The sequence below is a fragment of the Carcharhinus amblyrhynchos genome, chromosome 20 (genome assembly GCF_965287045.1).
Source record: "Carcharhinus amblyrhynchos chromosome 20, sCarAmb.v2.hapA, whole genome shotgun sequence".
In the NCBI taxonomy this organism is placed as follows: domain Eukaryota; kingdom Metazoa; phylum Chordata; class Chondrichthyes; order Carcharhiniformes; family Carcharhinidae; genus Carcharhinus; species Carcharhinus amblyrhynchos.
This window is the reverse complement of record NC_137343.1, coordinates 16,538,936-16,562,465: the sequence shown is the minus strand read 5'-3', so window position 1 is coordinate 16,562,465 and position 23,530 is coordinate 16,538,936. Positions and strand designations below refer to the sequence as shown.

The 23,530-nt window shown below is 42.6% G+C and overlaps 1 protein-coding gene across 2 annotated transcripts in view; it reads right to left on the bottom strand.

The window, feature by feature from the left end:
* smtnb (smoothelin b) overlaps positions 1-22,331 on the bottom strand; it is a 341,529-nt gene extending 319,198 nt beyond the window's left edge. Inside the window, exon 1 of one of the 2 annotated variants that reach the window (XM_080208169.1) lies at positions 21,900-22,331. In XM_080208169.1, coding sequence (XP_080064295.1) covers positions 21,900-21,950 — 51 coding nt within the window. In that variant the 5' untranslated portion in view covers positions 21,951-22,331. The remainder of the gene's footprint in view (positions 1-21,899) is intronic. The other variant, XM_080208168.1, reaches the window with a different exon arrangement.
* Positions 22,332-23,530: the final 1,199 nt, after the last annotated feature.

The window sequence follows — 23,530 nt, the reverse complement described above, 5'->3', positions numbered from 1 at the left end:
ACATCCTGTGGATTTTCAGCTGAGGTGCTCACCATCAAGTGATCAAGAAGCCTGCCTAGTTATTGAACACACTAAGGTGAGAGTATTTGGGCTGGTGCCTGATGTGGATGACAACTGTGATGCCAGTGGGGTTGGAGAATTCCCCCTTTCAACTGCTGGAGTCTAGTGGGTCAAGAGCACTGAGGATGATCCAGCCTGCAAGATGACACAGGTACTCACTTGAAACTAGAGCAATGACAGTATGTGTTGAGGATTCTCATGTTTCTCTGCTGCCCCCACTTCACCAGCAGCATGGACATAGTCTTCCTCCTTCCCAGCCAGGTCAACAGCTTGCTCCACAAAACTGGAGGGTTCTCAGCTCTGTGCATGATAGGGAGTGTAGGTGGGAGTGCTGACATTTAGAATGATGGTGTGGCAAGCATGGGGCTTGGGTATGAGATACAGCATAGCAGCTACTGGGAAGAAGTTGCCGGGGGGTACCAAATGCCTGATATTAGCAGAGGCCAAGGTGGCTGAGAGAGAGAAAAGGATTGAGAGAGTGTGACAGTACTGTGTCTTTACGAAATATTTTAATCGTGTCTCACTGCAGGATGTTTTAGTAGTTGGTGGGACCCCCCCCCGCTGTTGTTTCAGCATTACCCTGGGATGTGTTGAGTAGAGCTCAATTGGAGAGGCGGGTGGGGTGGTGGCAGCGATTGGAAGTCAGGTCAGGTAGCTGGGGACACTTTTTTTTAAGCAGAAGTCCAGTTTTAGTTTCATTTTTACGGAAGCTGCTTGAAGCTGACAAAGAAAGCAGTCCCTTTTCCCCCCTTAGAGTTTGAGACTCTGTTATCTAGAGATGGCTGTTTTTGGAAGCGACTAGAGACTGGATTTACTTGGTTTTACGGATTGGAGGATATACTTTTCTCTGAAAACTGCTGTCAGGTTTGCTGTTTGGAAGTGTTAAAGCTGGAAATCCAGCATCATGTGAGCATACTTGTTTTTGTGCTAATTAATGCTAAAGAATGGCATATGTCTGTGGAATATTGCTTTATGTTGGAAGTTAGAGCTGTTAAGATTATACTGTGCCATGTTTAAGTCTTATTATTTTTGTTATATTCTGTTTTGACTTTGTTAGATGAAAGCTTCCTAGTGGATCACTTGAATTATACTTGGAGTGAAATACCTTATGCCAAATGCCAAAAATCAGATGCAAAAAACTAGGGTCTAGGCTAGCTTCATAAAACACCTGGAGTTTCTGGCCTGAGTCTCAATAGGTGAGGTGGTCTGGTGGGGAACTGGGAATGGCTCATTTACCCTGGCTTAGCAAATAAGATGATTCATCTTCTGACACTTGCTCCATCCTCTTCTGAAATGTGCTTGTGCTGATCATGGCTGCTGCTGCATCCCAGGTAGGGGGCGAGGACTCTGCTGGAAGGCAGTCTCCTGGAGTGGGCATAGAGTATGTCCCATCTCTGCTTCACTCCATCCACATCTGAGAGCTTCCTCCAAACAAAGCTGGTGCTGCCTTCTTGTCTGCCATCTCCTTCAACTGCTGTGAAACAAGTGCAGGGAAGCCATTTATAATGATTTCCCTAGTACTTGCAGAAGTTAAGTCATTGTGCAGCAGGCACAGAGTTAACACATTGAAGTGGCATGAAACTAGCAATCATTTTTATGCCCACAAATGAGGCATAAGATTCAGCTGCAAGTGCTCAAGTACTACTGGCAGGAAACACCTTTTTTTGGTGCCGGAACCAACACTTCCATTTTTTGGAATTTTTTACCCAAATCATTTTACCTGGATTGCTGCTGGAAATGCCTACTAGAAAAAAAATGAAGTACAAAAAATAAATGCTTAAAAAAATTAAAGGATATGGAAAAGGGGTTAGGAGCTGGAAACTAAGTGGAAAGCTAAGAGTGTACAAGCACAATGACTTAAGCAGGCTCTCTGGAAAATACTTGCATGAAGTAGTTAAAAATAGTACACCACCCATAATTTTCATTCCAATTGCAGTATACAAAACCTCTAGCAATACTAAACTGTTTGGAATGCAAAGCAGCAAGAGTCATGAAATGGGTGGTGTTAATTTGAGGAGTGGGGAGGGACTGGAAGGAAATAGGATGCTTTTAGAATTATCCTTCCAATTTTCCCTTGTGACAAATACAGTATTTAACCTTGGCTTAGTGTCCCTTCCAATGGCACATCCCAGATCTTGAATTTCTTGTTTAGTCAATCCAGCATTATGTACCCTTCAAAAAAAAATTGTTTACAGTCAATTTTTAGGTCAGAAAACAAAAATACAATTAAAATTCCCAAAAGAGATACAAGGAAAAAACAACAGCAGATATTGGACTCTAGTTAGTGAAAAAAGGTTGAGATCAATTTAATCTTTACTGTGCTGAACAACAACTACTCTTCAAATGCAATTAATTGGCTGTGAAGCATTGGAGCATCCTGTGGATGTTAAAAAGGTGCAATACAAACAAGTTCATACTTTTTGTCAAGTTCAAACTGAGTCAAAGGGTGAAAGTTAATGTAGGCAACAAGGGGGTCTACCCAACAGTTGGGAGTGCTGGCATAAGCCCTGCATTAGGTCTCAGAAAGGCCTGCCACATTAAGTGCCAATGTGGCCAGCAATGGACCTCATCTGGGATCAATGACCACAAGGGGCAGAAGGCCAGCCCACCAAAAGCTGCCAGAGCTCAGCATTTCTTAATCATTCAGCAGTGCAACTAGGGAAGGGTGGCAGTTATCAGTAATGCACTCACCCAAAGTTCAGGATTGCTAAGTGAAGGCAGGAGAGAAAACTGCAGGGGAACGTCAACAGCAAGGGCACACAGAGTGGCTCTCAGCAGACCCTATCTACTTTTCATGTCAAATTCTTTAGTCAGATACAGAGTGCCTTTGAATGAGGAAAACCCCACCTCTGCAGCCCCATCCCTTCCTCGAAACCCATATGCAACCAAAGCAGCATTTGCTGATGAGCTGTCCACATGGTGAGTCAATGCCTTCCCACTACACATTTAACTGGGGCAGAGGCAGTAAGGCAGCACAGCCAACCTCCCTGACTAATTAAATTATCCCCCTGTTAAACTCTGTCCAAATATAAACAACTCTCAAATTTAAAATTTGTGAACCAAGTTAGATCTCAAATTGGCTGAGTGACAGGAAACCAGACTAGTGGTTAATAGTTGTTTTTCAAACTACTACCATATGCCCTAATGAACAGTTAGATGGCAAAATTGAAATTCTTCAGCCAGTTGGCAGCCTATTCAGCCAGATGTAGAGCAGTGAGACCACCACTGAAGCGCAGGCTGCATGTTTTACAGTTTGCACAGTTGCAAAGGGGTGAATCAGTGTCACCAACCGAAGAACATAAGAAACAGGAGCAGAAGTAGGCCATCTAGCCCCTCGAGCCTGCCCCACCATTCAATAAGATCATGGCTGATCTGTCGTAGCTCAGTTCCACATTCCCGCCTTCTCCTCATAACCCTTAATCCCCTTGCCTATCAAAAACCTATCAATCCACGTCTTAAAAATATTGAGCGAGGCAGCCTCCACCAACTCAACGGGCAGAGAATTCCAGAGATTCACCACCCTTTGAGTGAAGAAGTTCCTCCTCAACTCCGTTCTAAACCGCACCCCCTTTATCCTGAGGCTGTGCCCTCTGGTCCTACTGTCCTTTGAGCAGCAAGAGTCTCTCCACCTCTATCCTATCCATCCCATTCATCATCTTATACATCTCAATGAGATCTCCCCTCATTCTTCTAAACTCTAAGTACAAGCCTAGTTTATTCAACCCCTCCTCATAGTTCAACCCCCTCAACTCCAGAATCAGCCTAGTAAACCTCCTCTGCACTCCCTCCAAGGCCAAAATATCCTTGCCTAAGTGTGGCGACCAAAACTGCACACAGTACTCCAGCTGCGGCCTCACCAATGCCCTATACAGCTGCAGCAAGATCTCCCTACTTTTATATTCAATCCCCCTCGCTAAGGCCAGCATCCCATTCATCTTCCTGACCACCTGCTGCACCTGCAGGCTGGGTTTTTGCGACTCATGCACAAGGACCCCAAGGTCCCTCTGCACCATCGCATGCTGCAGTTTTGCCACGTAAGTAATAGTCCTTCCTACCATTATTCCTACCCAAGTGGACAACCTCACATTTGCCAACACTAAATTCCATTTGCCAGTTCCTGGCCCATTCGCCCAGCCTATCTAGATCCCTCTGCAGACTCTCCACACCCTCCGCACAATTTGCAATTCCACCAATTGTCTTGGTGTCATCAGCAAATTTTGACACCATACACTCGGTTCCCTCCTCCAGATCATCTATATAAAATGGTGAATAGCTGAGGCCCCTGGGGCACTCCACTAGTCACCAACCGCCAATCCAAATAGCACCCACTGACCCCCACTCTCTGCCTCCTATTTGACAACCAATCCTCTATCCATGCTAACACCCTACCCCCAACTCCATGCCCCCTGACCTTCTGCAATAACCTCGTGAGGCACCTTGTCAAACACCTTCTGAAAATCCAGAAAGACCACATCCACCGGCTCTCCTCTATCCACCGCCCTAGACACATCCTCATAGAACTCCAATAAATTTGTCAGACACGACTTCCCCTTAACGAAACCGTGCTGCGTCTGCTCTACCAAACAATTCTCAAGATGCCTCGCTATTTTCTCCTTGATCACAGATTCTAACATTTTTTCCTACAACAGACGTTAAACTAACCGGCCTATAATTCCCTGCCTTTTGCCTGGCACCCTTCTTAAACAACATTAGCCGTTTTCCAATCTTCTGGCACTTCCCTGGAATCCAGCGACATTTGGAAAATAACCACCAAGGCATCCACTATCACCTCCGCCATTTCTTTCAGAAGCCTCGGATGCATTCCATCCGGTCCTGGGGACTTGTCCACAATCAGTCCCTCCAGTCTGTCGAGCACCGCCTCTCTAGTAACAATAATGTCATTCAGGCCCTCCACTCCTACCATCTTTCCATCACTAACACCCAGCAAATTACTCACGTCCTTCTCCGTGAAGACCAAAACAAAAAAGTTGTTCAGGGCCTCAGCCATTTCCCCATCCCCTACCACGAAGTCCCCCCCTCTCATCCTCTAAGGGTCCAACGTTCACCCTAGCCAGCCTCTTCCTTTTTATGTATTTATAAAAACTCTTGCTATCTTTTTTATATTAAGCACTAGCCCAGCTTCAGTTTCTCCTACCCTTCTTTATCAACTTTTGTCATTCTTTGTTGACATTTAAACCTCTCCCAATCCTCTTCTCACCCACTACTGAGCTACTCTAAACGCATCCGCTTTTAATTTAACACTTTCCTTCACCTCCTTCGTTATCCACGGCTTATTACCTCTCCTCCTACGATCCTTTTTAACCATCGGAATAAATTTCTGCTGAGCACCAAGAAAGATCTCCTTAAAGATCCTCCACTGTTCCTCAGCAGACCTACCTTCCAACGTGCTCCCCCAATCAACATTCGCCAATTCCTCTCATCCTACCGTACTCCCCTCTGTTCAAACAAAGGACACACGTCCGGGAACCCACTTTCTCCTCCTCCATCTGCATCAGAAACTCCACCATACAATGATCACTCTTCCCAAGAGGATCCTTCACCACAAGGTCCCTAATTCTACCCGCCTCATTACATAACACCAGATCCAAGATAGCTCACTCCCTCGTTGGCTCCAACACATACTGTTCGAGGAAACTATCCCGGCAGCATTCCAAGAACTCCTCCTCAAGCCCACTGTGTCCAACACGGGTCGACCAATCAATATGTAGATTGAAATCCCCCATAATTACCGCCGTTCCATTCCTGCATGCTGCATTTATTTGCACGTTAACAGCCCACCCCACCTCCAGATCATTATTTGGGGGCCTATAAACAACACCCACCAGCATCTTCCTCCCTTTGCTGTTCCTCATCTCCACCCACAATGATTCCACGTTCTGCTCTTTGGTTCCCCCCCCCCACTTTTTCCTCCTTCCTATCCACTTGATACCCCTGGACATTCAGCTTCCAGTCTGTCACCTTGCAGCCATGTCTCTGTAATGGCCACCAGATCATATCCATTTGTGCCTGATCTGCGCCACCAGCTCATCCACTTTATTCCACATGCTTCGTGCATTCAGATAAAAGTGCCTTCATCCCAGCCTTCACCTGTGGGGTTGTTGCAGCAGTGTCTGACTCCAGTGCAGAACATGCTCAGTTTGGCCTATTCATAATGTGGAAGATTGAAGCCTGAGATTTCCAACATGAGATCATTAATTAGGAGCCAATTCTGGGTTGTTAGTCTGATGCCACAGGTCTACAGCAGAATTGCTTGGCTCGGGCAGGTTCATTAATTGAGAGGAGGCACTTACTGGATGGGTGGCTGAGGTCATCTACCAGTGGCAAGTCCATATTTTTCTAGCAGTTGAGTCGTGTTAGCTGCAAGGGATTTGTGTTGATGCAATGTTGGCAAACACTGGTAGCCAAAGACCAGATTGCTTCCAAGATGTTCCTCATGGTCTCAATCAACTGGACATCCATTTGCAATTCAGAGTTCTTGCAGACAGAAGTGCGGTATTCAGCTACTGACTAGCAAAGACAAAAAGGGGAGGTTTTCTCCTATTTGCTGCCTAACTGCAGCAAATGTGGGAGAAAAACAGATTGCCATTGGAGTAGCAGTCCTCTGTAAAATTCATGGACTGGGATGAAAATGGCCAACACATTGAAAATGTTGGTACAAAAATCATTCCACAGGCCATATAGTGGGGCTTTATGTGCTTTAAGGGACAGCAGGGTGTGACTGAGGCAGACAGAGGGGTCTCAGCTCTTGATCTTATTCAATAGGAATGAGGTACTTGCTCCCTGTGAGAATGAGGGAAAGGGCAGAAGGAAGGATGATCTGGCTGAAAACTACACTGTAGTGCAGAGGCCATTTAAGACAGGGAGGAGCAAAGAGACTAGTGATGGTTGTCAAGGATTAATCAGAATTTCTATAATGCAGAACCTGACATATTTACCCTGCTAATCCCCTGACACTAGGGTCAATTTAGCATGGCCAGTCAACCTAACCCACACATCTTTGGACTGTGGGAGGAAACTGGAGCACCCAGAGGGAATCCATGCAGACATGGAGAAAGTGCAAACTCCACGCAGACAGTCACCTGAGGCTGAAAGTGAACCCATATCCCTGGCACTCTATTGGGACAAGCAACTAGGCAAAATAGGAAAGAGGATCTGTTTGGGGATCATCAGCAATTAGAAACCAAATTAAAGAACACGTCCCCAAGGGTTATAATCTCTTGGTTACTACCAAAGCCATAGAAGGAGTGTGCATGCGTGTGGGTTTCTGTGGAGGAAGAGGGAAGAGTAAAACAAGTGTAATGGTCAATGGGAACCCAACCAGCAGGTTAGCATGCAAGTAGAGATTCATAGGATGAACAGGCAGGACCAATATAGCTACTATCAGAGATTAATGAAAAGGAGGGAGAAGTGTGTGAAAAAATGGTGCACAATAAAATCCTGCAAGAGCAGGCCAAAGCAGTAGGAGGACATATTTAAAAACCCTGTACTTGGATGCACGCAGAGTAAGGACAATGAGCTGACAGCACAAAGAGACAAATGGGTATGATTTGATAAGGATTACTGAAACATAAGAGGGGCAATTCTCCCATTGTGATCAGCAAATTTGTTTGGTGGGTCCATTGTGGAGAATCATGTGTCAGCCATATTGCAGGATTTATGCATGTGTTCCCAACAATTGCATTCCTGACAAATGCACATCTCCCACAGCCAGGCAACAGGTGCAGTTGGGACTATGCTGGAAACTGGCAAGAAGAGAGCAAGTGATTTAAATCTGTTTAAATTTATTTTCCATGTGATTGCTGGGCCCAGCATGGAACTTGCAAGGCCTAACAGCATCTCACCCTGCCAGGAGTACTTCACTCCAGTGAGGTTGAGAATAGCTCCCCAACCCCACTGGAGTGTTTCAGGGGGGTGCAATCAGGGCCGTCAGGGGGATAGTGGTCTTTGGGCATGGCCACTATGCACCCAGCACTGCCATGAGGCGAAGTGTCTCAAAGTGCCCACTGGACAAGGGCAGTGATTCTCCAGAATGGATCTGCCAAAAAATTTGCTGATTGCAATGGGAGAATTGCCCCTGTTTCAGTAATCCTTATCAAATCATACCCATTTGTCGGTGCTGTCAGCTGATTGACCTTATTCTGTGTGCATCTAACTACAGGGTTTTTGGTGCACTGGTGGGACCTCCACTCTGCATGAGGATTGGTTTGGGCTGGAGGAAAGCTGGAGGGGTGGTGTGCCTCTGTCTTCATGGTAGAGAATAATGAAGATTTTTCAAACACTAGTTAATGCTGCAATAACTATCATCAGGGAGAAAATATTGAATAAACTAAAGTCAAATAAGTCTCTGGGACCTAATGGCCTGTGCCCTAGGGTATTAAAAAGGAGGTGGCAGCAAAGGTAGTGGATATATTTGTTTGTGATATTTCAAAATTCCTTGAATTTTGCTAAGGCCCCAGTGGATTGGAAATATCCTGATGTGATACCCCTATTCAAAAAAGGGAGAGGCAAAAAAAGTAGGAAACTATAGGCTAGTTAGCTTGACCTCTGTCTTGAGGAAGTTGCTAGAATCAGATGACTGAACATTTGGAAAGACAAAGCTCAATCCATCATTGTCAGCATGGTTTTATGAAGAGCAAGTCATGCTTGACAAACTTGCGAGGTATTTGGATGTAACTAGCAAGTCAGATAGTGGGGAGCCTATGGTTGTGATATATCTGGACTTCCAGAAGACATTTGATAAGGTGCCACTTAAGGGGCCGATCCAAGTGGTGAGATCACAGCAGATTGGGTGTAGAGTACAAGATTGGATTGACTGGCTGTTGTCATTTATTGCAAAGGACTGGCGTATAAAAGGAGGAGTGGTGTTGTTGTAATTGTATAGGGTGTTGGTGAGACAACATATGGAGTATTGTGTCCAGTTTTGGTCTCTATTTAGAATCATAGAATCCCTACAAAAGGAGGAAGTCATTCAGTCCATCAAATCTGCCACAACCACAATCCCACCCAGGCCTTATCCCCATAAGTTTATCCTACCAAGTCCCCCTGACACTAAGGAGCAATTTAGCTTGGCCAATCCATCTGAGGAAGGATTTGATGACTTTGGAGATAGTTCAGAGGAGGTTTTGCCAGATTGATTCTGGAGATAAAGAGGTTAATGTTATGAGGAGATATTAAACAGTCTGGGCTTGTACTCACTGGAGTTTAGAAGCAGAGGGGATCTGATCTGGCGTATATAAAAAAATTAAGGGGTTGATGAAGCAAATGCAGGCCAAATATTTCCTCTTGGAGAAATCCAGAACAAGAGGTCATAGGTATAGGAAGAGCTGGTAGATTTAAAACTGATGAAGGGGAATAACTTTGTGGGTGGTAAATTTGTGAAACTGACTGCCCCATAGTACAGTGGGATCTGAATCAAATGGTCGAGGAAGAGATATATTCTGGATTTAAAACAGGTTAAGAGGATATGGGGAACAGGTAGAGAGGTGGATTTGAGACCAGGGAGAGATCAGCCATGATCTGATTGAATGACAGAACAGGCTTAAAAGGTTGAATTTGCCTACTTTTGTACAGTGTGTGGAGTTTACACGTTCTGCAATCCAATGCCAAGATCCAGAGGAATCAAGCTAAATGACAAAGGTCATCTTGATCAAACCCTAAAGTACAGAAGAGAAAAATCTGTAACACTGGACAGAATTTTCCAACTGTTCATGCCAATGGGGTTTCTGGTCTCACTGCAGTGGAGAGAGATTTGGCTGAATGCCAAATCTCCAGCAGTGGCAGGGCTTGAACAGCCAGAAAATCCCAGTTACTATGCTAGAGTCAGAAGTGTTGTTTGAACAAGAAAGCCCACGTAGGTCTGAACTTAGATATACAGTGTGGAAACAGGCCCTTTGGCCCAAATTATCCATGCTGACCAGGTTTCCTAAACTCTCATATCCCTAAATTTTTCCCATCCACGTACCTAGTCAAATTTTAAAATGTTGTCATTGTACCCATCTCTATCACCTCTGTCTGTATACACACCACCTTCTGGGGAAAGTTATCCCTCAGGCACCTTTTAAAAACTTTCCCCTCTCATCTTAAAAACATATGTCCTTTAGTTTTGGACTCCCAGGGCCAAGACGACTTTGGCTATTCAACTTGTCCATGCCACTCATGATTTTATAAACTTCTGTAATATCACCCCTCATTCTCCTACACTCTAGGAATTATAACCCTTTATAATTCAAACCTTCTAGTCCTGGTAAAATACATGTAAATTTTTTTGCACCCTTTCATGTTTAAGAACATCTTTCAGGGCAACTAGAATTGTATGCAGTACTCCAAATGTGGCCTTACCAATGTCTTGTACAGTTATACCACAACATCTCAACTCCTGTACTCATTGAAGTTTGTGAAGTCAGTGGATAAGAACATGACAAGTTCAGGACAGAATGTGAAACAGGTTTAGGAAAATTGAAAGCTGTCTGTCATATCACTCATGACAGGTTTACAGGTGCAGGTGTGACCAGAGAAGTGCTATATCAGTGTTATCAGTTAGACAGAAGCAAAGTTGTAGCTATGTCCTGATGTTGAATAACCTTGTAAAATGTTAAAATATTTTGAAGGAAAGATCTTTATCTACTGCCAACTCTTATTAAACCCCCCATGTCTGCTGAGATAGCCCAACAGCAGAAGTTAACAATCAATCACATTATGGTAAGTCTGGGGTCACATGTAGGCCAGACTTGGTAAGAATGGCAGATCCCCTTCTTGGAAAGGCATTAATAAACAGGTGGGTTTTTACAACAATGGGTCAGGGCCTCTGGATCACTAATCCAATAACATTAGAATGACACCATCATCTCCCTACCAAAAGGGAATAATTACAACTATTAAACACTGAATTTTGTTTTAAAATGTGACTTATTTTGAGGTACATCCCAAAAATAAACAAAATGTCATTTGCTCTCAAAGCATTTACTATCTTGGGCATTTTGGCCAACCACAAATGTCATTAACACTTCCTCAGGGCCGACAGCTTCAGTTTTGTGGGACAAGTCAACAGCTTTTTATGGTAATGGTAAACATCTTAAAATTACTTCCTTCAACATGTTCCTTGAAGATACTTGGAAAGGAAGGGCAATCTCATCATTTCCATTCTATTGGAGTCATTTGCAGACAAGTGATATTCAGAATGCAATGTATTCAAACAAATTCACTGTGCCTACTTATCAAAAAGTCTTTTCCTCTGAACCATAAGAATATATTTACATGGAACGATAATACAAGACTGACAACAGCTGCAGAATCCAGATGTAGAATTCATGCCGAACTTATTAACAGCTTGTACCAAACAGACAGCCTGCCTCAGGAGTTGGACTTGCAGTTCATGGAGCTATGTGCTCACCTTAACCACTACCACAAAAAAAAAACAAAGACGGAAGCCACAAAAATATACTTGATCACTTGTGAAAACATGCATGTACGAATAATTGATTCACAAATCCAAGCTGGGCTAGGATCCACTGTGCACACACCTGCCTGGTGCTTGCTATGACCACCTCTCCCTAGCTGTAGTGCTTTTGCTCTGCTGGACGCTCAGTGTCAGGTAGTCTAAATGAGCTACGTTTGCAATATTTGCTTGGATTTCAAAGTAATTATTCACACGGACATGTTTTTACAAACAAAGAGACTATGATGAAGTGTATTTTGTAGCTTCCACCTTGGCTAAATATATAGATTTAAGTGAGTTAATTGAAAATGGGACAGCTGACTTCTGAGATAAATCACAAGTTTGATGACATTTTAAGAGAGTCTGGGAATTGATAGTTAAAGCAAATGTGTACAGTTTGTACAGCAGTCAAAACAAAGCAATCCTAAAGGGGCTGGTATAAAATCTGGATACTGGATTTACTGTAAAGTGGAATTTTTGCTTCAGAGTTATGTAGAAAATCTGGACTGGATTTTGGAGTAGAAACCATCAACAGAAAGCATTATTGTGAAAGATTTTAAAGTGCATTTTTGGGAGTAGAGTTCAGAAACTCACATGACAATTGGGGGAGATTGAGAAATCCACAGACACTTGGGTTCAGTGTGTTTGTATGCTTAGAGACTGTGTGGAGCGTATCTGAAGTGTATTCTGTAATCCATGTTAATTGTTAAACTAAGGGAGGATTAAGAGTGTTGTATCATAATCCAATCTCCTCATTTCTTGTGTTGAAAACTAGTTAGCAGTCTGTGACTCTTCCTCCACCTTTCACTAAAAAAGGTTAGGATCTTTTAAGCCAGCGTTGTATTCTGGAATCCTCATGTTCAGTTACATCAACTGGAATTGTAACAGCAGTTTGCTGAAGAGGGTCAAAGGAGCAGGAAGCAGGTGTCATGGGCAAGAGAAGTTTGGCAGGTGCCCAAGAAGAAATAGGAAACAAAAAGAAACATGGGAAACAGTAGGGAGTGTTAGGAAAAAGGAATGGGAAAATGAGGCAGCTCAGTAACTGGAGAGAAAAACAGTAGTGGAAAAGGGGGGGATGAACAAAGGTGTTTAAGTTGATATAGTGCAAAGAGAGTGGGGTTATACTTGCTTTCCAGGATGATCCTAGAATACAGTAGTGAACACTTTCGGCAAGGCAAGAACTTGTTTGGTATTTCATGTTATCCATCTAGTTTTGACAACTGATGCATCCATTTTTGTCATTCCACATTTACAATCTAAATCCCAAATGTGTAATGGAGTATCCCATTAGCCTTGTACCTCAAATTAAAATCTGTTCAATACAAATTCAAAACTAATACAAATAATTTGGAATTTAAGGGTTTTACTTTTGAAATCAGCAATATTAAATTTCAAGTACTTCATGACAGTATTCACCAATGAGAAGGACATGGAGGATACTAAGATTAGTGTACAGCATGCTAATATGTTAGGACATTGAGATCAAGAAGTGATGCTGGGTTTCTTGACAAACATTGAGGTGGATAAGTCCTCAGGGCCCAATGGGATCTACCCTGATAATGATCTTATATTCATGCTAGTCATTCGAGGGGTACCAGAGGACTGGCAAGTAGCTCATGTTGTTCCTCTGTTCAAGAAAGAGAAAAAGATAATCCAGAAAATTACAGACTAGTGAGTCTGTGGTCAAAAACGATTGGAGAAGACTTAGTGATAGATTTACTCACACTTGGAAAAGCACGGCCGAATGACGAAAAGTCAACATACCTTTGTGCTGCGTAGGTCATGTCTTGCTAACTCAATTGATTTTTTTGAAGAGATGACAAAGGTGATCAATGAGGACAGAGCAGTGGATGCTGTCTACACAGATTTTGACATTCAGCTTTGGAGGGGAAGATTTTGACTGTCAACCCTATCTATGCCTCAATTTTATAGGCTTTTATCAGGTCTTCACTCAGTCTTCAGCACGCCAGACAAGAAACAACACTTGTTTGTTCATCCTCTCCTTATAGCTGGTACTCTAATTTTTACTCTAAGCACTCCCTCATGAAAGGCTCATTCAGAAGATTAAGATGCATGGGATCCATGGAGACTTGGCTGCTTGGATTCAGGTTTGGCACTTAGCATGCTTGCCTTCATTAAGTACAAGAGTAAGGGCTAGATGGCCTACTCCTGCTCCTATTTCTATGTTCTTACGTTCATAAGAATCTTTGGTTAGGCTGCACTCGGGAGTATTGCATTCAATTCTGGTCCCCACATTACAGGAAGGATGCAAAGGCTTTAGAGGTGCAGAAAAGACTGACCAGGATGTTGCTTGGATTAAAAAGAGTACAAGCTATAAAAGGAGAGGATGGACAAACAAGGGTTGTTTTCTTGAGTGCTGAAGGCTGAGTGAAAACCTGATAGAAGTCTACAAATTATGAGAGGATAGATTGGGTTGACAGTCAAAATCTTTCCCCTCCAAAGCTGAAATGTCTAATACAAAGGGGCATGCACTTAAGGTGAGAATGGGAAAGTTCAAAGGGGATGTGAAGGATAAGTTTTTTAAAAACAGTGTGGTAGGTGTTTGGAACACTGTCAGGTGTGGTGAAGGCAGCTATAATAGGGGCTTATAGATAAGCACATGAATATGCAACAAGGGATTAGTTTAATTTGGTGCATGTTTGGCATAACATCATGGGCCAAAGGGCCTGTTCTTGAGCTGTACTGTTCTAAGTAACATGTTGAAACCTGCAAACTGAGCTGTAGCTTAAATCAAGTCATATTCCTGCAGACAAGATGCTTTCTGTAGCCCAACTAGCTCACAGCTGTTCTATTTAATGTTTTTCCATATCCCAAGCAGATTACCTTTAAAGGAGCCCCACTTACACATGACATAACAGGCTGTCGAGCAAACTAATCCCCAATTATTGTTAATTTGCACTCAAGAAAATTGTACCACACACATACTTGTGACATGGAACATGCTCAATTGCACCTTTAAACTTTGCTGCTGTATAGAACTGTTTACATCAAGGACAAGTGCATCTTTAAAATCTCCAACCCCCTTCCTTCAATTTTCTTCCCTTGAAGGAGCAAACCTTTACAGAATGGTTCTACATGCAATATCAAACCTTTAGTACCTATTCAAGCAGCAATCCTTCAGATGTGTGATTAAAATACTGCCAAGCTATTCCATGCTTGGGTGGCAAACAGGAAAGGACAAACTAGACAAATTTCCATCCAAGATCCACAACCTGTACTTCTCAGCTAGAGTCACTAGATAGTGACTGAGACAGTAAAAAGTCTCAACACCAGGTTAAAGTCCAACAGGTTTCTTCAGTAGTAAACGCCACTAGCTTCTGCAACACCGTTCTTTCGTCAGTTAAACTCTCCATTCATCTGACAAAGGAACAGTGTTCCTAAAGCTTGTGGCATTTACTACCAAATAACCTGTTGACACTTCTTACTGTTTACCCCAGTCCAATGCTGGCATCTCCATAGTGGCTGAGAGCCAGAACAATGTATGATAATTTTTCCTTTTCCCCAAACTAGAAGTGCTATTAACAACATCCTTACTGGCAGCACTCTCACCTAGAATCAAATGTAATGGTCAGACCCGAGTAGTGGAAATTCTTGAAACCTCCAAGTAGTTACTTCCATAGTGATATGGTTCAATTTACAGGATATCAAACTGAAATATTTCCCTAATCATTTACTGCATCTTAGAGAAATCCACAAATAATTTGCACCAATTTTGGATGTTAAAAAATGATTGCATCCCATATATTTCATTTACAAGTTATTTAAATGTTTGCAACATGGTTCAAAATTCATTGACCTGAAGGTGACTTTGGAAACTAATCTTACATTACACGATGGATGCAGCTAATTCCGTGCATTTTAGTGTAAAATTTGCATTATTATATTTGTCACATTTTAATATCCCAAATTTTTGCTTAAAAAGTGAATCTCTATAAACAAGACCAGAGTTTTGTTCTCAAACAAGCATTTTATAGTGGAGCTCCAGATCCAAACAAGCAAATGACATAGTTGGATTTATAACAGCAATAAACACCCAACAATTCATTCGAGTGTTATTCAATTCATTTGTTTCCAAACTAAACACAAGCAAAATTCAAGGATATTTCAAAACCGTTGATGAAAGGGCATAATGGGACATTATGTTTGTGTCCAAACAGATAACTTTCCTTTGTATCATGCAAACTCAAGTGGGCCAAAGTGACCAATTTCAGACCAGAAAAGTGCCCAATGTACTTGAAATTAACCTGAAAAGACAAAGTATTAAAGATTTGAAAAACAGGTTAAGCAGGCCATTTCATGCTATTTGCAGTGGCAAAGAAGAGTATTTTTCATCAATGGGTTGCAGCCAGCTGTACAAAAAGACATTCTACCAACCACAAGTCTAAGCAATGTTATGCATTAAATTTCAGCATTGGTACAATACTGCATACATCCTAATAATTGGCTAGCAAATAAAACTGTGTTCCTCCAACTGTTCATATTATACAAAGTTCAGGCTATACTCAACCAGCCTATACTTGCACAACCCAAGCTAAAGATGTGATTCTGTGCTTGGATTTTTCAGCAAGTGCTATCCACAGTGTTAACAGCTATGCTAACAACCAATTTAAGATAATCAGCCAACTCAAAGGTTAATTTGCACTCACTAGAAGTCACAAACAGGAACCCATTTTATGCAAACAAAAAAGTGTTCAAATCTTGTGCCTTTTCTGAATTAACCAAAAGCATGGGGAGCCTATGGCTCACACCATCCCCTCCCCCCACCCACTTTTGCCATAGAACAAAAAAAACAGTATAGTACATGAACAAGCCCTTCAGCCCTCCAAGCCTGCACTGATCATGATGCCTGCCTAAACTAAAACTATGTGCTTGTGGTGTCTGTATTCTTCCAGTCCCATCCTATTCATGTATTTGTCCAGTTGCCCCTTAAATGCCACTATTATACCTGCTCCCACCACCTCCCCAAGCAGAATGCTCCAGACATTCACCACCCTCTTAAAAACTTTACCCCACACATCTTAAAATTTTGTCCCCTACTTCTTGACTTTTCTATCCTCCAACGATCCACTTTGTCCATGCCACTCAATCTCGTAAACCTCTATCAGGTCACCCCTCAAACTCCATTGTTGCAGTGAGAACAAACCAAGTTTATCCAACCTCTCCTCATAGCCAATACCCTCCAGACCAGGCAACATCCAGTAAACTTCTCCTGTACCCACTCCAAATCTTTCTGGTAGTGTGGCGAACAGAACTGTACATGATATTTTAAACAAGGCCCAACATTCTGTACAGCTGCAGAATGACCTACCAGTTTTTATACTTAATGCCCCTATAGGTGAAGGCAAGCATGCTGTATGCCTTCTTGACTACCTTATCCACCAGCATTTCCACTTAGTGATAGGTGTACACCCAAATATCTCTGCTTGTCAATACTCCTAAGGGTTCTACCCTTTACTGGAAAATTCCTACATGCATTGACCTTCCAAAATACATCACCTCACTTGTCCAGATTAAACTCTGCCATTTCCCTGCCTAAGTCTCCAACAGGTCAATATCTTGCTGTATCCTCAATCTCTGACAATGCTCTTCACTACATGCAACTCCACTAATTTATGTCATCTCATACTTCAGACCAGTTATATTTTCCTCCAAAGTCATTTATACTACAAATGATCAAGGTCCCAGAACTGATCCCTGTGAAAGACCACGAGTCATAGCCTTCCATTCAGGAAAGCATCCCTCTGTCTTGTGGCTGAGCCAGTTCTGTATCCATCTTGCCAGCTCTTAGATCTTGTATGACTTCACCTTTTGTACCAGTCTACCACAAGGTACCCTGTCAAAGGCTTTACTGAAGTCCATGTATACAATATCCACCACCTTCATCACTTCCTTGATAAACCAGGAAATTAGTGAGCACGACCTCCCCTTCATAAAACCATGCTATCACTAACAAGTTCATTTGTTTTCAAATGTGAGTAAATCCTCTAAGGTTTTTTTTCCAATAATTTCCCTACTACTGATACAAGGCTCACTGCCCAGCATTTCCTGGATTTTCCTTACTGCCCTTCTTAAACAATGAACAACACTGGCTACTCTCCAATCCTCTGGAACTTCACCTGTAGCCAATGAGGATACAAAGATTTGTCATTTCCTGCAATTTTCATCCTTGCCTCCCATCAGGCCCTGGGGACTTGTCTACTTTGATGCTTTAAGAGGCCTAGCACCACCACCTTTTTGATAACATGACCCAGAATATCTATGTACTGTACATCTAGTTGGACCAATGTGCAGCACAGGCTTGAAGAGCCTGTTTCCTGTGCTGTACTGTTCTTTGTTCCCTAGGCTCCTCATCCATCAAGTCCCTCTTTGTAGAATATTGAAGCAAAAGTATTAATTTACTATCTCACCCATTTCCTCTGGTTCCAAGCATAGATTCCCAGTCAAACAATCCAATGACACTCACCATCTAAGCCCACATTTAGGCATTGTAACAGATTATCTTCTGTGCATGAGAAAGTTACTGTAAAACAGTGTCAGAGTTTTACAATACAAGAGCCCCCATCAGCTTATCATGCCTGTGCCAGTTGTCAAACACCAACTTGCTCTAATCCCATTTTCCAGCACTTGGTCCATAGCCTTATATGCTATGGCATTTCAAGTATTCATCTTTTAAATTCATTTATGGAATGTGGATGTCACGAGCTACATCAGGATTTATTGCCCATGTAAATACTTTCTACATGAGGGTTTCTTCCTCACTCCCTTTCAGGCAGTGAAATCCAATTCCCACCAACTTCTGGTGAAAAGAAGTTTTTCCTCAAATCTCCTGTTCCTTACCTTGCATTTATGTCCCCTGGTCAGTGAGCCTCTACCAAGGGAGAAAAAAGTTTCTTCACATCTACATCCCTCAACTTTGTACACTTGAATCAGGTCCACCCTCAGCCTTCTCTGCCCTAAGGAAAGAACTGTAGCCTAACCAGCCTCTCAGCTGAAATGATTCAGTCCAAGCAACAGCCTGGTGAACCTCCATTGCACCTTTTCTAGTGCAATCACATTTTATACTGCTCCATCGTAACCTCCTTGCACTTGTATTCTATGCCTCAGCTAATAAAGGCAGGTATCCCATATGCCTTCCTAACCACCTTATCTAATGTCCTGCTGCCTTCAGAGGTCTTTGGACATGCACCCCAAGATCACTCTGATCCTCCAGAGTCTTACTATTCATGTGTATTCCCTTGCCTTGTTAGTTCCCCTAAAATGCATCACCTCACATTTTTCAGGGTTAAATTCCATTTGCCACTGTTTTGCCCATCTGGTCTACAGCATCTTGTCATCTCAGGCTTTTCTCCTCACTATTTTCCACACCAATTTTTATGTCATCTGACAACTTACTGATCATATCCCCACATTCACATCTAAGTTATTAACATACACAAAGAAACAGCAAGGGACGAACACCAATCTTTGTGGTACACCACTGGACACAGGCTTCCAGTCACAAAATCAAGCTTTGACCATCACCCTCTGCCTCCTGCCACTAAGCCAATTTCAGATCCAAGTTGTCTGGGATTCCCTGGGCTCTTCATGATCAGTCTCCCATTTGGGAACTTGTCAAGAGCCTGCCTCAAATCCATGTAGACTACATCAACTGCGTTACCCTCAATGCACCTTGTCGTCATTTCCTAGAAAAATTCATTCAATATTTCTTCCTCCAACAAAACTATGCTATGCTTGATTAATCCTTACTTCTCCCAAGTGGAGATGAATTCTGTCCCCCCTGAATATTTTCCAATAATTTGACTACCACTGATGTTAAACTCATTGGCCTATAATTACCTGTTTTTCCCCTACTCCCCTCCTTAAGTAATGGTACCACACATTAGCTGTCATCTACCATCTCACCTGTGGCCAGAGATTTGAAAAAACAGCATCCTATAATCTGCACCCTCGCCTCACAAAGCAGCCTTGGATACATCTCATCCAGACCTGGGGTTTTATCCACCTTTAAGCCCAGTAAAACCCACAACATCACTTCCCTCTCAATACTAATCTGTTCAATTTTAATCACAATAATGAACACAGATGTGAAATGTTCATTTAATACTTCATCTGTGTTTTTTGGTTCCATAGACTGCCACTTTGGTCTTGATGGGCCCTACACACCATCTTGCCCTTAATATTCTTATAAAACAAAGGAAGTATCCTTTATTGGCCCCCCCTTTCCCTCACCCCCACACTTTCTAAACTCCTCAGGCATCCACTGTTTTGCACTCCCAGTATTCACTGGAATTTTTGGTCCCACCTTTCCTACCTTGGTCATTGGTAACAATGAGCCACAATCTGACAGCTCACCCTTCAAAGGATGTTCTTCAGCCACTTTCAGCCCAGGAGTATAGATGAACAGAAAGTTAAGTTTATTAGTGTCACAAGTTGGCTTACATTAATACTGCAATGAAGTTACTGTGAAAAGCCCCTAGTCAGACTCCAGCACCTGTTCAGGTACATTGAGGGAGATTTTAGCATGGCCAATCACTAGGTCTTTGGTACTGGAAGGAAACCCACACAGACACAGGGAGAACATGCAGACAATGACCCAAGTGGCACCATGCTAACTAACCACTGTGCCACCTGTTAAAGGAAAATAATTATGAGCAATAGGAAGTCTGACTTAATATTGGCAGATTGTACTTAAAAGTTAGCCATTCAACATACATTTTCATGAAATGCAGGCAAAGTGCAAGTCATGTGAAGGCAAAAATACTTCTGGTTTGGCAGTTCAATTTCCTGCATAAACTTACAAGACCAAGATTATCTGCATCCCGCATCTGAAAGCTTAGGGGCCAATGCAAGATGAATACATTGCCTAAACAAATAATTCATTAGTTCCATGTCCAAAATTGCAAATGATACCATCTATAATAACTTGTTTTTACATAGCAACTTGAACATAAATTTCCTAACGTGCTTTGGAGGAACATTCTAAAGCAAAATTAGACACCAAGTCACAAACAGATATTTGAGAAGATGACCATTGGTTTAAATTCAGGGATGCTCAAGGGGCCAGTATTAGAAGGGTACTGACATCTTGGATGGTCGGCCAGTGAGCAGCTAAAGATGATTAGAGCTCAATCATGAACGGAATTTGAAAACAGTGATGAGAATTTTTTTTAAAAATCGAGGCATTGCTTAAATCAGGAGCTTTGGTAAGTCGGCAAACACTAACAGGTGCCTGTGCAGGCATAGGAATAGCAAGGTTTTGGACAATTTCAATTTATGGAGGTAAGTGGAAGGCTGGTTACAAATGCACTATAACATAGTCTTTCCAATTTCAAAAAAAGTCTTCATCCAGAAAACTAATGGTCTCTCCTTTTCAGCTGCGATCCGAACATATTTCCACAATTTGCGTTTTTATTGCAGCATTTTCTTCTTTCTCTAAACGAAAAAGGCGGCCAGTACATTTGGAGATTCCCAACTTGTGGGTATTTCTTAATCTCCTGATTTTGCTGACCGATTTGTGCATTAAAAACAGCATCGTCAACACCATTATTTCTCCAGCAAGAGTCAATCACTTTTAGTTAGAAAACCAACAAAATCTGTACAAGTTCACCACTGAGATTGACATACGACAGGTAAATGTGAAGGTAAATATTGGAGTGAGATTTGAAGTACAAATCTCCAATCTCACCTTTTTAAGAAAGAATCTAAAAGATGTATAGTCAATCATGCTATCACAGTTAATCTCGGTTTGTTACATTTCGACGGGGTTCTGGACTACAAATGAACTGAGCATTAGACATCACTGATGCCACAACTGTTACCCTCACCCAGATCGTTTCAAATATCGGACTGTATGTCTCAACAGATCAGACTAACTATAATTAAAGTTTAAAATAGAAACGACAGACTCAGAATAATTCCATAATATTTAAATGCTCCTTAAGTTTAATAGAAATACAACAACTGTGTACCATGCGCGAAAGACCAGTTAAAGAAGGTAGTGAGAATGCAACAAGGTTCGTGACCAGTTTCCCATTGAAAGTTTATTTATACATATGCTTTATAAAAAGTGACAGTCGGCATGCGAACGTTGGAGGCCCGAACATGATTTAACCCCACACCAAAAAAAAGTCAAAATCAAAACAGGTAAATTCTCATTTTAAAGTGTTTGGTGTATCTTGCTGGAGAATATATGGTACTGGCGTGGGGCAACCGTCGGGTCGCATAGTCTGCGGCCAAGTACCTATCGAGATTTAGCAATAATAGCCGGCATTCATCAACGTGGAGATGCCGGCTTTGCAACAGCAGAGAACATCGGGTTTAGGACAACATTTTAATCCCAAATCAGTGGCTCATTCTTTCTCACCAATTTTCTGAGGGCCGTTTCGTCCAGCGCGGAGTAGCGGTCTGCGGACATGTTCAGACCGGGCTGTTGTTGCTGGCTCAGTATCCCCGAGAAGGATGACTTGATCAAAGGACTTTTTTTTGTTGCGGAAGTTGGGCTGTAGCTCGAGTTAGACTGGATACTCTCTGCGGGTATAGAGATCTGAAGTTGGACCCGGAGTCCAAGTCGAGAGTTCGACTATCACTCCAGTGACAGAGAACGGCGACTGGCAGTCTGATTGCCGCAGGTGTGGCACGCGTTCTTTGCTCCGGTAAACAATCCCAGGGACGAACAAAATGGCTTGTCTCCTCTCAAATATAACAATCAGGAGGAACGGGGTGTAAGGCGCTCCAGGTAAATTCTTGAACGCGTCAACACCGAATTCCTGCCGTTGACGTTGTTCCTCCTCCCCTGTTTTTCAAATTCTAGCCTCGCGATCCCGGATACGTTCCATTTGCAACCGTTTACCTCAGCGCGAGCTTCAAATAACGACCGTCCCCGCCTGGCCCCGCCCGACGGCACCGATCCTGCCCAATCGCGGCCTGACGTCTCCGCCTGCCGCTTGGTGATTGGAGCGTGGCGGCCAACCGTCGCTGTGGCGCCGCCAGGACTCGGCCCACTCTGATCTGCGCACCTTCGGGAGATGTTGTCGCTCCATCAATCCCCCTCGGTCTTTCGAGTCGGTCTTTTGGATGGGCCAAACAAGTAAACTAACTTAAATTATGTTCGGACAAAGAAAAAGGGGGCAACTCCCCAAAAATCAATCCCCCTCCTACTGCCTTAGTCAGGTTACATTGCAGCCGATTGGAGAGAGAGCGAGACAGCAAATATCGAAATTAAAAACAGGAGAAACACTCAGCGGTTCCAGCAGCAGCTTTGGCCAGAGAAACAAAGTTAAAAATTTCATGTGGACGTCCTTCATTTAGAATCATCAAACTTGCACTTATCGCACAGCTTTTCAGAGTATGAAGTGTCGCATTGTTTTACAGCCGATAGATTAATTTTTAACTGTCGTCACTGCGGCAATGTCGGCAATGCAGCAGCCAATTTCCACGCAGCAAATTCCCCTCGAACAGTAATGTGGTAATAATCAGATAGATCACCTGGCTGTTTTAGTGATCTTAGGTTGAGGGAGGAATATAAATGAGAACATCTATATTTCTTCAAAATAGTGGCATGGAATCTTTTATTTCCACCTGGGAGAGCAGATGGGACCTGGGTTTTAATGCCTCAACTAAAAGGCAGCAGCTCCAGAGCTGCAGCAAAAAAATCAACAAGCCGGTTAGAAACAAAAACAGAAAATGCTGTAAATTCTCAGCAAGTCTGACAGCATCTGTTAACATACTGAGATATTACAGCATCCGCAGTACTTTGCCTTTAGGTTGGCAGGCTGAAAAACATCCTATCCTGCTCACATTGTTTCTTATTCAGTTTTGGGATGTGAGCATTATTCACTAGACCTGCATTTATTGCCCATCACGTGATGGCGACCTACCTTGAACCCTTGCAATCCATGTGGTGTAGGTACACCCATAGTACTGTTAGCAAGGGAGTTCCAGGTTTATATTCATATATATTCACACCCATATCCAGAAAGATCCACTGTACAAGCC